Below are 17,086 nucleotides of genomic sequence, written 5' to 3'. Positions count from 1 at the left end.
TTATTTGCTGGTTATTGCGCTGAAATCTGATTTTCTCTCTCACCGTTTGAACTTCGAAACGATGACGATGCCTTAGTGCTTGTGCGTGAAAAATATTTTTTATTATTAAAATTTCTATATAAAAGAGGGAGGAAAAATTAAAAATTTCATTCGACGAACATCGATCGCAATCATCCCCACTCGTCGAATATTCTCTTTTCGATTACATCTTCTGGAATATGTTATCGGGCAATTTCATAAAATGTTCACGTTGATCACAATTTTCGAGCGATCCTATAACCATGGATCTATGTGGAACAATCTCGCGTATGGCGAATGCAACTCGTCCCGACAGACCAGAATCTAATCTCATCTTGGTTGAACAAATAATAAGGAGTGAATATTTCATCCCAGTTTACGATCATTTCTCTCTCCCTCTCTCTATCTATCTCTTCTCAATCTGATTAAAAACCATCAATGACAACGACTTCTCTATACGAAATGAATACGATAAAATCTAACCAAATGAAAATTTCCATCGACCTATGGCTCGCTCTTTCCTCCCATTTTATTTAAACGAAGATCAATTTACTAGAATAAACATGCTCCCGCTGAGCAATCGCGAGTATTTCTCGTATTTCCCTAGCTATTTCGCTTATATCATACCAGCAAGATTCGAATTCTTGCAAAACTTGTATCAATTGTTAAGTTCGAATAATCGTTGAATATCAATGGCAATCAATAGTGAACGCTTTAATAAACATCTAAAAGATTCTCTGATCTTCCATCGTGCACTTGTCACCACTCGTCACTTTTTTGTTGAATAAAACAAGCTACCAACTATCCTACCTACACATGCTTTCCAAGACATAATTTAAAATTTCATACAGAATTTTTTAAATTAAAAAGCTCGTAAATAAATTTTACAGAAATCTAGATTATATCCAAAAAAAAAAAAAGAGAGAGATTTTAGCCAAACGACACTTTTACGATCTTATCTTTACTCGTGCGCATCACGAACCATAAAAAAGAACAAATTAATTTTCGCAATTATATATGATTAACCACGCCTACGTTTCACAAAATTTTATATCTCACCACGCGATATTCTATACCAATTTTTATTCCTCCAGTCCAATCCAATTCCTTGGTCGAAAGTACACGAGAGGGATCGTATCGCGATCGCCATTAATAATCGAAACGCGATATTCGTTTCGCAACTTCGGCCTCCAAACAATTGCTCGATCGCCAATCATGTCCTCCACGCTTCTGTATAATAAATCAACGCGTTAATGGCGCGGGAGAACAAAAACGGAATATTTATGTCGCGATTCATTTCTAGCCCAGTCGAGATTTTCTCTCCCTCGTTTCCAACGCGTTAATAACTTTTGCCCAGAGACATTTCCGCCTCGTGAAATCAGGGAAACTTATATATATATATATGTGTGTGTGTGTACATCGGTTGACCTGGAAGCTTCCACTGTATCCACTCTAATTAGAGAATGGCCTTTGTCCAGACCATTAACCATTTATCCAGCTGCGGTACGTCGAAAAATAAAAAATCGATGTTCGTTTATTCGAAAATAATTAATACATGGTGATGATTGAATGCATTGGAGATTTCGCAGAAGAAATTTTGTTCCAAAAATATTGTACGATTTATTCACTGAGAAGCGATACTCTTTTTGATTTATAATTACTCGGGTTTGTTTATTTTCACTTTGATTCCAACCTCGCATATTTAACCAGCGAAATTGAAATTCCCTCGAAATACCTGGATAACCGTTATCGTAACACGTTATCAAACTCTCCAACACTTATTATTTTATGCACAATAAAGTAGCGCGTAGTAACATCTTACTAGTTTTCCATTCGTATCTTGGTTAAAAGTTAAACAATTTGTTTCGTCCTGATTATGATTAATCTTGAATAAAGAGAGAACGTCAATGTTAATCTTTATCTTTGAACATTTGAAGGAATATTTCGAAAGTTTCGAGACTAGAGTTTAATTCTGAAGATGTTGCCGAACCTGTCCACTGTTTAACCGTCGCAAATTCATTAAAATCGAATTACGTTTCGAAGAAAGATGGGGGAGAGACGAATGTTGTTGGAGTTAGCACTTACCACTCCAATATTGGGATCCTTGGCACCATTGCTGAACGTCGAAGCCAGGGTGCTCGAACAGCTCTCGTCGTAATGAGCGTTTTGCCCATCGTTGATGGCGCTATTAATACTGACGGTCCACATACTGGCCGCATAACCGTCGCAGTTGCAATCGTCCTCCTCGCCACCGTCGCCAGAGGCCCACACGTAGATGTTGCCCAATCCTCTTCGACCCTTCCAAAAACAGAAACGGTTAATTCGATCCAATATACATATTCTTAGTTGAATTCTACTTGAAAATAATTTTAAAAATATTTTCTCGCGTGTAAGATGAAAGCGTGAAATGCGTACTTATTACACACTGTTTTTTTTTAAATTATTTATTTATTTATTTCTTCACCGACAATTTCATCCTCGAGTGAATTTCATTGGTCGCCTCTCGGATCTGTCATAAGTTTTGTGTGTGTGTGGGACGACTAGTTATTAAGGAGAAATTCTGAAACGAGAGGCAGCGGCGTTTCTCTCGAAATATCTGAGAGCTGATCTTGACACTTATCGATTGGCCTCTCTCCCCCTTTACGGAGGGAGAAACATCGTCGCAGCATCGCATAATTAGAAGATGGAGAAAGTTTCCGATGGAGAATTAATTAAAAATTAACGCTTTATCCGTTTCTCGAACGAGAAAATATGAGATATATCGGTGGAAATGAAGAGGGACAGAAGGAATAATACATATACGGAGGAAATTAATTAGATTAGTTAGATTAATTACTCGCATCCGTGTTCAAAGAGTATAATCAACAATTTCACCTCAATCTCGTATTGATCTCGGCTCTCAACTGCGATCCTCGGATAACTCGATCAGATTCTCGTAATTGCATTTCGAATTAACCGATAATAATCGAACTATCAAGAGAAATGAACGCTTTCTATTTCGTCTATCTATTACTCCTCCTCGTTAAAACTACAATCGTTGTAACGACGACGAGCAACAAACGTGCATCTTTTATACGATTTAATTATCTTAACAGTTAATAAGAATCATCTGTAAAAAAAAAATCATCGTTCTCCTCTTAAAATCGTGCATCGACTCGAACTCGGAGCAATTATCGAAAATTTTATTATTTCGAAAATTTCGAGCGAGCCTTCCTTCAAAAAAATTTAATCACCGCGGTTACGCGAGAGTCTCTTTAAAATCCCAGCCTCGTATTAACGCGAGATTCGATTCTACCCTTATTCGTATATTCGGCTGATGACATTCTTTGTAAAATTCTCTTAAAACGTTGCCTCGCTTGTTCCAACTTGTTCGAATTTTTATCCTCTTTGATTAAAATTTTAATTTTAAACCCTCGTTGATCGAAGGCTTCTCGTTAAGCACGTGGGAGAGAAAAAAAGAAGGAATATTGATTGAGGGTTGATGGAAAGAATGGATCGAAGGAGGATCGATGGGGGTAGTCTCGAAGGGGTGGATACTTTGTTTGTACGTGGCTTAAGAGCGAGACGTGGGACGACTTCCGTCGATGTGCCGACCGTCAGAAATTCGCGGCGCAATCACGAAGTTAATTAGCATCGCTTCACCGCGACCTTTATTATCCGTTGCTCTCCTTCCTCGGAAAAAAGAAGATTTCTCTCTCCGAGAGAGAAAAAGAATTTTTCGAAAAGCTTCGATTTTCAGCAATTTGAGTGTCAAACAACTCAAATGAAATTTATAATTCGCGTTTGAGATTACGAAGATATGATGAAAATAAAACGAGATGGATGAAGAACAAACGAAACGAGAACCGAGTAAAGTAGGTTAGGCGTAATGAAAAATACAATTTGCGACGTGGTTGGTGGATACAACGAGTGGATAAAGACGCAAAGGAAAAAATAAATAGAAAATAAATCTCTGAAAAATACAAAGAAAATACAAGCACGAATATCTCGTACTGGATATACGCAAGATACGTGACTTGAACTATTCAAACAATTCCAGTAAAACGGAAGCACGTTCTCCAATTTTTGTTGGATCGTGTCATAAAAACAATATCTCAAAATATTACGTATATACTCTTACTCTTAATGAATCGAAGCAATAGCAGAAATGAGTCTCAAATACTTAAAGACTCGTGAGACGAAAAGGGGGAAAAGTTTTGGCTTTGCAACTTAGTGAAACCTCCAAGTTTTATCACGCGAAATCTCGTTAGAATCTCTCTCTCTCCCTCTCTCTCGATAAATTTCACAGACGGTTCGAGTTAAAACTCTTAAGTAAAAAGTTAGCAGAAAGGCAAACTTCTGAGAGAATGATACGTTGTAACGTGGCTCCAAGATAAATCACTCGAGTGGAAAAGTTCGTCGTCGTCGAGTAACCGATGACAAAACGACGGCGATTCCACCGAGTGAAAACGGTCTCTCACTGGTTTGCTGATTTGCCAATATCTCGTTTTGCAGTTCGAAACTTGCGAGATAACACTGGCCCCAGAAAGCACCGGTAACAGAGCACAAATGGCAGCGATCGATTCGTTCTCACCTCTGTCAGATCGTGGAATACGAGTGAAAGATGAATGGCAAGTATCAGCATAAAAATTACAACGTTAGGCCTATTGTTTCGACGAAATTGAGCATCTCTCACGAGAAATCACAGCCCTCTCATCGCCATTGTTTCGCGAACTTGAATACGTATATACATTTCTAACTTTTAACACAACAAATACAATCGCGAATTACTTCTAAATTTAATAGAATCAATCTATAAGATAATTGATCGTTATAATTCAAATAAAATTGCTGGGCTCCATGGAGGGAAAGGGAGGAAATAAGTAAACGTGGCGGGGGTTTCAAGGATGAATCCCTTCCCTTGAATAAAAGGGGGAGGGTAAGAGGATCCGGGCGAGGATAGGGCTGGTGACGTTGATACACACCTCGTTAACGCCGCGCACGATGGCCCTCATGGTCGCATTTCGCGGCCCGTCCACGGTTTTCCCGTCGTCGGTCGGCCCCCATGAGGCGCTATAAATGTCTATGAGGTCAGGTTCGTGGCCCATGCTGTTGGCCTCGATCAGGTCGGTCATGTAAGGCTGATCCAACATTCGGATCCCGGCTACTTTCGAGTCGTAAGCTACGCCCACGCCGCACACGCCGTTGTCCCGGGCCGCCGCTACCTCGCCGGCACATCTGGTTCCATGGCTTTTTCAAATGAAAAAACAAAATTGTCCATTAGATGGGCAAATAAAATTTTTGCGCCCGGATTTTCCACCCTGGAAATCTGGCTGCTCGTTATCGGCTGCTTGAACGGTAATTGAAAAGCGTGGAACTGTAGGTAAAGAGTTAGTATGAATTGTTGGAGAAGTTGATTTTATTTGGAATCGTGAATTGAAGTTTGCGTTGGATGAAAGGAGACGTGGATGGATTATTATTTGGGTTATATAGTCTTGGGTTAGTCTAATTATTTGTTAATGAATAAAAATTAATCGGTTTTGTTTTTTGGGATCGAGCCTATGAAGCACGTCTCGTATATGATCGATCGGGGAGAAACTGTGTGGAGTATAGTTATAGGTGCAGCAATTTCTTTTGGAAAATTTCTATGTGAAATCAACCCTTAAATTTCTATCATCTTTTCATTTCTCAAATGCAGCCTGGGAATATTTTCTATAAAGTGGGAATATATTCGATAAAGTAATAAAATAACCTGATGTAGTTTTACTCTATCTAATACAAATAGAATTAAATATATTCACCAGTTTCATAACTTTATAAAATAAAGTTACTATTGATTTTCATAACATTTCGTTAATTGAACTCCTGTAAGGTTTATTTTTCACTGACTGTAAATATTCCATTGAATAAGATTTTAAAGAAGAAAATATTTTTCGTCGAAGCATTTATGCTCTCTTTGCATAGCTAATCGTTTATGCAATTCCAAAAGTTAGACAAATTGATGGAGAAACGAAGCAAATGGGGAAAGAACGATACGTGATATTTGAAAAATTATTTCTTCGCGCGAATAAATAACACGAGTTAAATTTATAAATATCGATATATTCTCTTTCCCTCCTGTTTAAAAATAAATATAGAAATAGATGTACATCGTTGGAGAATATTTAATGAAAATTCATTCGTTCCACGACGAATCAACCTCAACTCACGGTTAAAAAATTTCGAATTAATTAAATTTAGTTAAATTTGTTCGTTGCTAGATGTCAAACACACTTATCCAATCCCTAATTAATCCTTTCCATTTCGTGTTCCGTTTTGAATTTTAATTAATTTCCAAAATAAATAATCGCATTTTCGTTTCGTTCACTACGTACAATTGTGCATAATGTACGGTTATGTTTTGCGGAATGCAAGCACGCAAGCTGTATTCATCGCTTCCAATTACATGTAAACGATGCAGTGACCCGTTGTTCCTCCTGTCCCCTTTCCTTAATTACTGCTGGTGCCATTCAACTCGCATCACTGCGATTTAACAATGACGACGACGTTGACGATCACGATGATCTCACGCGATAATCGGATCGAATGTTTAACCTTCGAATGTGACAGGATGATCGAGTGAAAATTAATTAATGTAATTTTGTTTATAGAGAATAGGATAACACGGTAATGTCACAATAGCGTCGCCAGAGACAATTCTATCCTGTCTTGGATGGAGATTGCATAATAAAATCGTATTTATCGTGGCCTATTTGCGGTAGCTGTATCTGAAACGGTGGCACCAGATGCGTTGTGGAGCTTGCAGTTGTTCCAAGCCGTGGCGTACAGAGCAAGTAGTAAGGGTGGTTAATAAACGTCTTCGGTAATTTTCTAGCTCGAGCTTGATTCGTCGCAATGAAATTTCCATTAAACGTTCTCCAAGGATATATATATATATTCCGTGCATAAAACAAGAATATTGTCGATAAAAAGTAACATTTTTGAACATTTATGAAGAGCACAAATATGTCGACAATGCATTCGACATACGTTCTTTAGACGCGAAATTCCTTTCGTTTTTTTTTTTTCAAAATAAAAATTTAAATCAGTCGCTTAAATGAAACTCGGCAAAAATTCGAAATATTTTTACTCGGCAAAAAGTGAGGCAAGTTTCTCAAAGGAATACCACGTGACGACAAATGGACGACATTACGTTTGAAAAGTTGGCGGTGTAAACGAAGCGTTCAGAAGCGAATTGCTAAAAGTTTCGAAACGTTCCAAGGCACGATGAAAATGCTTGGTAAAAGGATTCTCGATTCTAAGTCTAAGCGGGACAAGTTTTCTCCTTTTCTCGAATTTCCTTCGTCACGTTTCCTCCTTTGAGCGTGTTTTTAACGTTCATCTTTATTATCGCGTTTTGATTAAACCAATAAAATCGAGAGACGCGTGTCGTAAAGATGATATAAGCGACTTGATCGAAGACGTATTAACGGCTAAGCCGCGAAACTTGTGTCTCTCTCTTTCGCTCTCTTCTTCGAAAGTTTTTCCACGTGCGAGCGAGGTATGAACAAATCGTATCAAGACGTATCGCGTCATCGTGCAATATCACGGATTAAGAGATAACTCGTAAACCACGCGAAGAAGAGTTTTAATCAATTTTACGGTCATCCGTTGGGTAAACTCGTTTCTCCTCGATTAATTGAAAGATCGAGTTGTAATTGGTTCGCCGAGCATAAAAAAAAAGTAAAAGGATTCGTTTCCGGTGAAAAATTCAACGATTTTCAGTCCCTCTGTAAATAATTACAATCGAAACGATTTTTATTTTTTCTTTTCTCTCCTTTTTTTTTTTTTTTTTCGTTGAAAGAAATATCGAGATGGAAATTGAAATATAGCTGCTTCGAAACGTGAAAAAGAAGAAACAGTTGAAAGTATTCGATCGAAGTAGAGAGGAAAATGGAATTTCTTTCAATTCGATAATAATTGAGAATATGAACGTTCCTCCATTCAAATAGACGCGACGTTGGAAACGGGACGATGGAAAGAAAAAGGATTTGAGAAAAGTTGAAAATCTCGAGGGTGGAGGAGTAATGAAAAATAGAGTATCGAGATGACAAATTCTCTTACAATAGGAATCTCTGTTACAAAATATGTAGATAGGAAAATATGTTTGGAAATGCTTTAAAGATGAAATTGTTCGATTATTACGTTCGACGTTCTATTTCCATATACCGGAAAAATTTGTCAATGGCACAAAGATCCTCTCTGGAGGGATTTACGTAAGGCGAGCGCGAAGAATAAATGGAACGTGAACAATTTTTTTTGCGTAAGATGCGCGTGGACAGGCAGAGTGGCACGATTACGATTATTTCCCACAATTCTCCAAAGAAAAATTCGACGATTTTAAACGAAACTCTCGAGTTTCTTTCTTCCATGAATTTTAAACGTAAACCCAAAGACAGGCTCATCCCGATTCTCTAACTGGAAAGTCGGTTTCTCATTATCGGATAAAAAGTTTCATCGATTCATTCGAACGTTATTATTCTCTGCTCCTTCATCTCGAAGCGTGTCATCTTCGATCGCGATGGAAAAAACAATATAAACTCGAAATAAGAAGAAGCTCGAAACAAATTTTCCAAGTTTAATCACCGTCCTGCTAATTACCGGCCGGTAATCATTAATTATCGCGTCGAGAATTAACGTTTCTCCAAAGCTCCTATTACACAAGATCAACCCCTTTCTAATCTCGTTACTTCGAATACCGGGCTTTATGTAACGAATAGCCGTCTTATAACCTTTGTTATTCTTCTGGATCATTCTCCTGGACAAAGGGGAAACGTTTCGTGATTTTTAACTTGTTTCGATCTAATTAATTTTAAGATGAACACGCGATAAAACGCGCAGATACTCGATCGTTTTATACTCACCTATTGAACCAATCATCGGTGTATCTCGGATAAGGGTAAGGGTCATTGCTGCTGAAGTCGTAAGAGGCTTTCGTGTTCTGAAACGAAACGAACAATTTTCTTTATCTCTTCTTCGTATCACGTCCCTTCATTAGAAAGACAAAAGTTCTCGATAAAGAGATTCGTTAAGGATTTCTTTCCAATTTCTTTTCTCTTTCTTGTTGAAAGGATGGAAGAAAAACGCGTTAAATCGAATCGTGTACAACACACGGGGGAAACAAAGCTACTCTCGGCCATGACAGTCGTCGAGTGAAAGCTCTCTAACGTTGTTCGAATGGCAGAGAGAGAGTAGTATTTGAATATTACTATAATGTTTTTCTCTCACGTGATTTTTCTGTGGTCTTCTTTAATGATCTTCTTTACAACTCGTGATATATGATACATCGTGATACATATTATATATACATTTTCAATTGTACAACTGTATCCCATTGTACGCTGGAAAAATCGCATTCTGATAAAATTGAACATCAAGTTTTGTACGAATATCGTTGTTTTTCTTTTATAACGAAAAATATTTTATTTTATGGAAGAATCGAATTCGGATTTCCTGGAGTGGCGGGCAAGAATTCTATTGACATTTATATCAGCAGTTTTCTTTCGCCACGTCAATCTTTACCCTCCGCGTATTTTTAGAAGAAAATTCTTTTTGTGGTTTCTCACCACAATAAAACTTGCCAACTCGCTATTTTACGCCATTTACTTCTTCGTTTCGCAAATATTTTCAAGGAATATACTCCTCGCGCGTAAAAATAAATTTTGACAAATTTGTATACGAATAATAAATCAAAATAAATCTTATGTATAAAAATGACGAGACTTCTTGGCGTCGTTAATTAATCGAGCAAGAATTTGTCTTTTCTATTAATTTTGTTCTTCCCATAAATTCTTTATACCCACACACAACAGTCGCCAGACTATTAATCTTCGTCTTGAAAACTATCCCTTCAACTCTCGTTGCATCCATTCTCCTTCCTTTCCTGCATCTCCTCTCTTCTCTCCCTCTCTTCCTCTCGTGCCACCTCATTTTTTACCTTCTAATTGAATGACACTGAAAAATTCCATAATCTCTGGATGTTTTAGCATAATGACCGATCGTCTGGCATATTTTACCTCGTCGTTTCTCTCGAAAAGAAAAAAAAAACTCAAATTTGCTTTATTAAATTCACTTTGTCGAATGAAGTTCCTCTCCCTCCTTTTTCTTCTTCTTTTTTTTTTTTTTTTTTCTTTGAAATTTATTCCACGCTGGATGACACGAAGAACATTGCACCAGAATAAAATTATTTTCCAAGAATTCTTCATCGGAGAATCTTGCCTCTTGCAATTTTAATATTCGACCAATTTTCTCTCTTTTCGTTGTCTCCTCGTTCCTAAAGTTTATTATATTACAACAGGTGAGTTACATTATCTTTCCACTTTTTTTATCCTGATCTTTAGAAAATTTTTGCAAGAAACTTCGTTTCTCCATTATTTTTCTTCTTCTTCTTCTTCTTTTTTCCCCTATGCAATATTACTGATTTCTTATTCATGAAACGCCACAACTGGCTTTTTTGTTTTAACAATACCGCGTCGAGAAAATTGGTCGAGGATGCATTATCATCCTGCGAAACAAAATAATTCCACGTTTTTTTTTTTTATATATATTTGTCATGCTTTCGAAAATTTTTCAATTACTCCCTTTTCAACAGATCCAATTGCATCATTCGACGCACGTCACCGTCAAGTTTAACTAACCGAGCTTAATGCGTTCACTTCCTTGTTTCTTCAGGATCCATTAAGTGGATCTTGAAGAGCTGGCTGTAATGTACGTGATCTGAATCATTCTGGCCATCCTTCTCTTCCAAGAGAAATCACTCAATTGACAGGACAAATTTTTCTCTGGTCAAGAACAGAAAAATTCTTCCATCTTTCTTTTTTTTCTTATTTATTACACATCATGTTCCTTTCGAATATAAAATCTCTAAAGTAGATATAAATCTCGATACTTTTTCTAACGCAAGCAGAAAAAAAGTTTCGTTTAAAAACTTTTTCTTCCAGATAAGTTCCATATCCAAACGAGGAAATACTCCGAGCCGAGTGAGAGATTCGAAGAGTGAAACGTTGAACACGTAATTGAATGGTAATAATTAGTAGCAGAGATAGGTCTGAAAGCAGCATTATTCGATATTCTATGATTTTCCAATTTCACCGCATTCACCCGAGGTCGACGAGACATTTCTCGTTAATTAACGTTTAATTACCGAACAACAATTCGATCATTCGTTCGAGTAGATCCTGGATAAGGATCATCGAAATCTACACGCAAAATACAATATCGAAATGGATTCTCATCTTCTCGTTCGCCTCGATAAATGCGCGCTCTTCAATTCCAATTTCGTGTTCGGATATTACGCTAATGCATCTTATTAATTATGCCCTTTCGTGTTACAACGAAACACTCGTCGAGACTTAAAGAAACCGGATCTTCGACTTGTGTTCTTTTCGACTGTTTTGGAATCCCAAATAAAGAATAACGAAACTGGCCAACAATGATTTATCACGATGAATCTACCTGTTTATTAATACTTACGTAATTATATTTCAAATCCGGATGCATGTAATCGACCCCTGGAACAGAGGAGAAGAAACGGTGTTTTCACAATGGAAACTGCGATCTCTGGACTGTGAGGAACACATGGATGTTTCGAGATCCGAAATAATGTAACGAGAGTTATCGAAGTGAAACTCTTTTCGATAATTTGCTTGCTTGCTGATAAATCGATTGCAACGAATGTACGATTTATTCGAAGAAAATTTGAACTTGGATCTTGTCTATTATTAGATACCAGATCAATTTCAAAAGAAAATAGAATTTCTATGATAGGTAATCTTCTGTCATACGCTTTACTTCGTCGTTACTTCGAACAGATTGCAACAGAGAATCGAAGTGAATCGAGGTCGATTGAATAATGGAGAAATTTGTTTATCCCGGGGATAAATAAATTCCACTTAAATGCGTTAAATTTGTAACAATCCTCGATCGACTAATGCTAACCGATATGGTATCGTCGCCGATGCTTAACCAACGTAAATCATCGACAAATTGTATACTTGTCGCAGCTTAACGACGATAGATACCGAGATTCCGGGCGTAATAAACGACAGAAAACGACCATCGGTTATATATCACAATATTCGTGTTTATGAAACGAGAATTATGGAACTTAATCACGTATTTCAAGGTAAAATGATATCATTTGTGAGAAACGTTACGTAACAATCCTCTCGTAGCAAGCACGTGCAAGTAACTTTGAAACAAAATTATTATCAACGCGAAACAGAGTTTCAGACGATACATCGAATTAACAAAATGTAAAATTTTTAAATGGTATTCCATTTTGTGATAAATTCAATATTATTTTTTTTCTTTTTTTTTTTTAATTTAAACGTATATGATTTTCTATACGATTTAACGACAAATGTTGGATTCAATGAAAAATTCAAAGAGAAAAGGATTCAAAGTATTTTAAAATTATTTGACGTTAATAATTTACGTATAAATTATTTTAATAATTTCGAGATATAAAATAATATTCCACGATCAAGAATTCAAGAATTCGTCGAAAATTGATTTTCGTTTTCGAAACAATGTACAAAAAATTTCGGTGAAGCTGTATTGATCAAAGATATAAATTTCATTCGCGATAGAATCGGTTAGCTGTCGATATATCACCGTAAAGCTGGGGCTGGTCGCATCAATTTTAATCCACTGGCTAGTTGGCTATCGCTGAAAACTCTGTATGAAATAGGTGTGCACTGTTTAATCAATCCTCGAAATTTTATTTTGTATTTGGTTCTATTGATGTGACGTATTTTCTTTTTTTTTTTTTTTTGAACGAATCGTAATAATCGCGGAAATCTGTAAAAAAAAATTTTCTAAATTCGACATTCTAGATATAGTTCAAAATATTAATGCAGTGTTACGAACAATATTGAAAAATTGTACAACATAAAAAGAAACCAATGAAATGTTCAATTGCGGAGAATTCAAAAGTTTTGAAATTTTGAAGGATTGAAACGAACATCAAAATATGTGACACGTTAATAGAAAATGAAATGAAATTCAAATTAAAATGACGAGAAAGTAATACTTAAACGAGACATTCATGTGTCATATAATCTATAAATTCAAAAAACGCTTTCGATTATTAGAATTTCGAGATTCCACGAATGAAATTTATTAAATTGCGAAAGATCCCCCCCAAGAAAATTGTAAAATTCAATTTCAAATAGAATGCATCTCAAAATAATTTAAAAAAGTATTCGAACAATTGGAATCTCACCATCGTCCATTATAGCCGTGGTCACATTTTTCCCGGTGACACCTTGAGCCCAGGCTGCTTTTACGTTCAAGTCCAGCTTCGGTTTCCCGCCATTTTGGCCGGTGTTTTTCAAGTACCATTGATATTGAAAATAAGGATCAGACGGGTCTCTGTTGCCAGGATTCGATGGATTTTTAATCTGATAGAGGGGCACCAGATTATCCACGCTGAGAGGCTTGTAACCTCTCTTCACCCTCTTGAAACCAGGCTGCTGCACGGCTGTGTGCACCTGAAACATTTTTAAACGAGTTCTCTCTTGCACCGACCCAAACATTCTATCCCCTCCGCGAATAACAACTATACGTACCTACCCCTTTTATATTCCTCGAAATCGATTAACAAATATGCATTATAGATTGAAAAAAAAGTTGAGTTTCACAACAAAGACGTGAAATACTTCGTTTTCGCGAGAACGGGGAGCATTATCGAAGAAATCAATTGAAGAAATTGAATATTTTGCTTCGTTTCATTCGATGTCGCGTGGGCGCGATGAAACGATGGAAAAATAATGGATATTTGTTTAAAGCTTCTCGCGATTCTTGGAAGGGAAATGATGGACCGACGAATACAGAATTCCACGATGAAAGGTATATGATAACGGTAGAAAAACATAGAGGAACGAGTACGTTCATCGAGTATCGATGACGAATTTCCCAGAGACGCGACAATTTTACGCCGGGATATTTATCCCGGATCCAATTATTGTTATATCTTCGTTTGGAAATTGCGCGTTCATCTACATTTGTATCGTCCGCCCACGAGCGAGATAATTTCTCTCTTTCCTTTCGTAGTTTTTATATCTACTTTATACACTTTTGAAATTTATCATCCACGCACAGTGCGATAAGAAAGTGGTAAAGTAAATGGCACGGGTGAAACATTCTCCTTGCAACAGAAGATGGGCGGATAGGAAATTTTTCGTCCTTAAAATATTGACTCTCCCCTCCTCTCCCCCCCCTTCTCGTTTAAATAATAAATTCGACGGTGTAAAACAAGGATTTTTTGGTTCGATGAAAAAAATTCCATTCTCGAAAATATGGAAAGAGGGTTATAATATTCCTTCTGATGATGAATGAATTTACTTACCAAAGGATCCACCTTCAATCTTCTCATGTGGGGCACGGATCTCTTGCTCCGTGCGTGCGGTAGAGCTTTGTGCACGAAGTGATATTCCGTCTGACTGCCCAATATCTAAACAGACGGGGGAAAAAAGCAATTTATATTCAACGTCTTCTCGTTTCACGTCATTCGTACGTCAGTTTGATAAAATACTTTATAGAAGATAATAGAATAAAATTCTTATTTCCTTACGCAGCAGGAATTCAACGAGAAAATAATTCTCGGTGAAAAGTGAAAAGAAAAAAAAGTCAAATTCAAGAACGAGAGTCAACAGCCGAATCTACTTATACCTATCGATCGTTTTGGATTGGACAAGGAAACAAAAAAAAAAAAAAAAATATCCAAGCGTCGAAGATAAATTCAATTTTTCTTTTTTTTTTTTTTTTTCTCCTTCTGTCTCGCGTACACGAAATACTTGAGAGATATCCAACCGGATACGTGTGGTAACAAGAGAATCCTTTCAAGAGTTCGATTCACTTAGGATATTGGAGCACATAGGTAAATAACGTTGTTTGATCGAATTATACGGAAACGAGTTAACGATCGGCCGGCGAGCCGACCATTTCGAGGATCCAATCGAACCAATTACGGATAGATAAAGTCTCCATCTCCATCTCACAGAATGTTATCGGATTAATAAGTTATTTATCCCCGTCGCCCGTTAATTTATCCGATCAGGGGAGAGGAAACGTTGGGAAAATAGAAGGCGATCACTTTCTAGTAAATGGCACGTGCACGGATGTAAGACACCACCGGATCGATCCTGTGCATCAAAGTGTATCAATATCAATTTTGTATCATTTTTTTTTCTTCTTCTTCGAAGACGGAGAGAAAGAAAAAAAAATCTCCCCTTGTGCAATGCAAATTCCTGATCAACGATTCGACGAGCGCTTTTCGAGAGGATGCATTCCACCCTCGGAAATCGAGAAACAACACACGTTCGTCGCATTCTGACAATGCCATCCTTGAGACTAAACTCTGCGACACGCCTACTTCCGCTCGCATTCAAATCCATACCAGCCAGTTTTGTCACGACTCTAAAAAAAAGAAAAAGACACCATAAGAAAGATTGTAGAAATGTTGTATTACCAAATGGAGGAATGCGATTGAATGCGAGAGAAAAGTTGTACAGTCGCGCAACTCGAAATTTTAATCTCTACGGGAATAAAACTTCTCGTGTACGAACTCGATTGTTTCTCGATAGTTGGATGTAAAGAAGAACATTTTGTCGAGCTTCGAAACTTTAACCGGAAAAAAGAAAGTAAAAAGAAGGTAACACGTGGAGGATTATCGATGTTGAGATACACACGTGACCGCGGCTCAAGAAATCTCATTATTGATGATATTGGAATCTCCGTACTGCGGGTTCCTTATTTCGTTCCTATCGCATGCACGCAGCTATCCTCCACTCCTATTTATCTATCTACAGACTTATGGCCGTAACCCGAGGATTGATGCAATTTTCTGGAAAACGATCGCACAAGGTCGAGGCATCGATGCTCTATGGTTACTCCAGACTTTCTAGCCAGAGTTTCAACGCTAATGAAATTTGTTCTTTCTGACGAGAAAAGAGAATTTTAATATATAGTGAAATTCTTTATTTACAAATATTATTTACAATCTTAAATATTTACCGTATCGTATTTTTAAGAAAATTGAAACTTTGTAATTTTTCATCTATAATAATGTTAACGAAGCATAGTTTAATATAGGATAGAAATTATTTATTTAAACAATTAAACGGAAGAATGGTTGAAAGAATTGATACGATTCGATAGCTTTTCTGATCGTCCATTCTCGGTGTTTGTATGTTAAATTTCCATAAGTCCACGATTACTTATAGGTTGTGCAAGAATAAACGATGAACCAATCATCTTTGGTAATTGATTCCTGCAAAACTTGGAGCAGTCGACGTTGTCTTTAGATACCGATGATACGAGGAAACAAGATTGGTCAACGTGTTCCAACTTTCCTGTGTATCTCGTTACAAAGTTACTCGCAGAGGCGAAATTATTAAATTTCTTCTCGAGGAGATCAAAGGCGATCGATATTTAATATCGCATCGGCGAAATTGCGAGAAGATGAACGATAAATAATAAAAAAAAACTCGCATGGAGTATCATCCAGGGCAAATCGGGACAAATCTGTTCTGATGAATTGTTGTTTACCACGAATACCAATACCGAAGAGAAATAATCGTATCGTGGCTGAGAAAGAATTTTCTCATTTCGCCACTCTGATTACTATTGCTGCCCTCTTCCTTTCCTCTTGAATCCCATAAAACTTGGCTATTGTTGATAGAAAATTTTATGATACGATGAAAAGCTTTAAAACGTTTTTAAAATTTTACGTTCCGATAAAATCCTCTCGAAAAGGAAAGATTTATTTCTCTCTTTTTCTAAAATTAGATACAAAAAAAACTTGGATCATTCCTTTGAGAATTTTTCACTTCCAGGATCACAGGATTAATCCTCGCTTCCAAAGATCGATAGGATACGACACGTTTGTTCGCCAACGTATCGAGTGACACAGAATGCTAACGCAATATCTTTGAACTTCGAAATGAAGTTTTTATCACGAGATCATATGATAATACGATACGACTTCGTTGCTAATGACGAAACAAATATTGTATAGGAGATTTTCATCAGAGGCTTTACGTTATTT

The 17,086-nt window shown here is 36.9% G+C and overlaps 1 protein-coding gene across 1 annotated transcript in view; it reads right to left on the bottom strand.

Moving 5' to 3' along the window:
• Positions 1-17,086, bottom strand: part of LOC107994313 (neuroendocrine convertase 2) — a 32,361-nt gene that overhangs the window by 8,730 nt on the left and 6,545 nt on the right. Inside the window, exons 2-7 of the mRNA XM_062074872.1 lie at positions 14,387-14,491; positions 13,262-13,529; positions 11,509-11,546; positions 8,901-8,977; positions 4,983-5,247; positions 2,104-2,316 (exon numbers count right to left, since the gene is read on the bottom strand). Coding sequence (XP_061930856.1) covers positions 2,104-2,316; positions 4,983-5,247; positions 8,901-8,977; positions 11,509-11,546; positions 13,262-13,529; positions 14,387-14,491 — 966 coding nt within the window. The remainder of the gene's footprint in view (positions 1-2,103; positions 2,317-4,982; positions 5,248-8,900; positions 8,978-11,508; positions 11,547-13,261; positions 13,530-14,386; positions 14,492-17,086) is intronic.

The sequence above is a fragment of the Apis cerana genome, linkage group LG5, assembly GCF_029169275.1.
Source record: "Apis cerana isolate GH-2021 linkage group LG5, AcerK_1.0, whole genome shotgun sequence".
Classification (NCBI taxonomy): domain Eukaryota; kingdom Metazoa; phylum Arthropoda; class Insecta; order Hymenoptera; family Apidae; genus Apis; species Apis cerana.
This window is presented reverse-complemented; position numbering and strand designations above follow the sequence as displayed.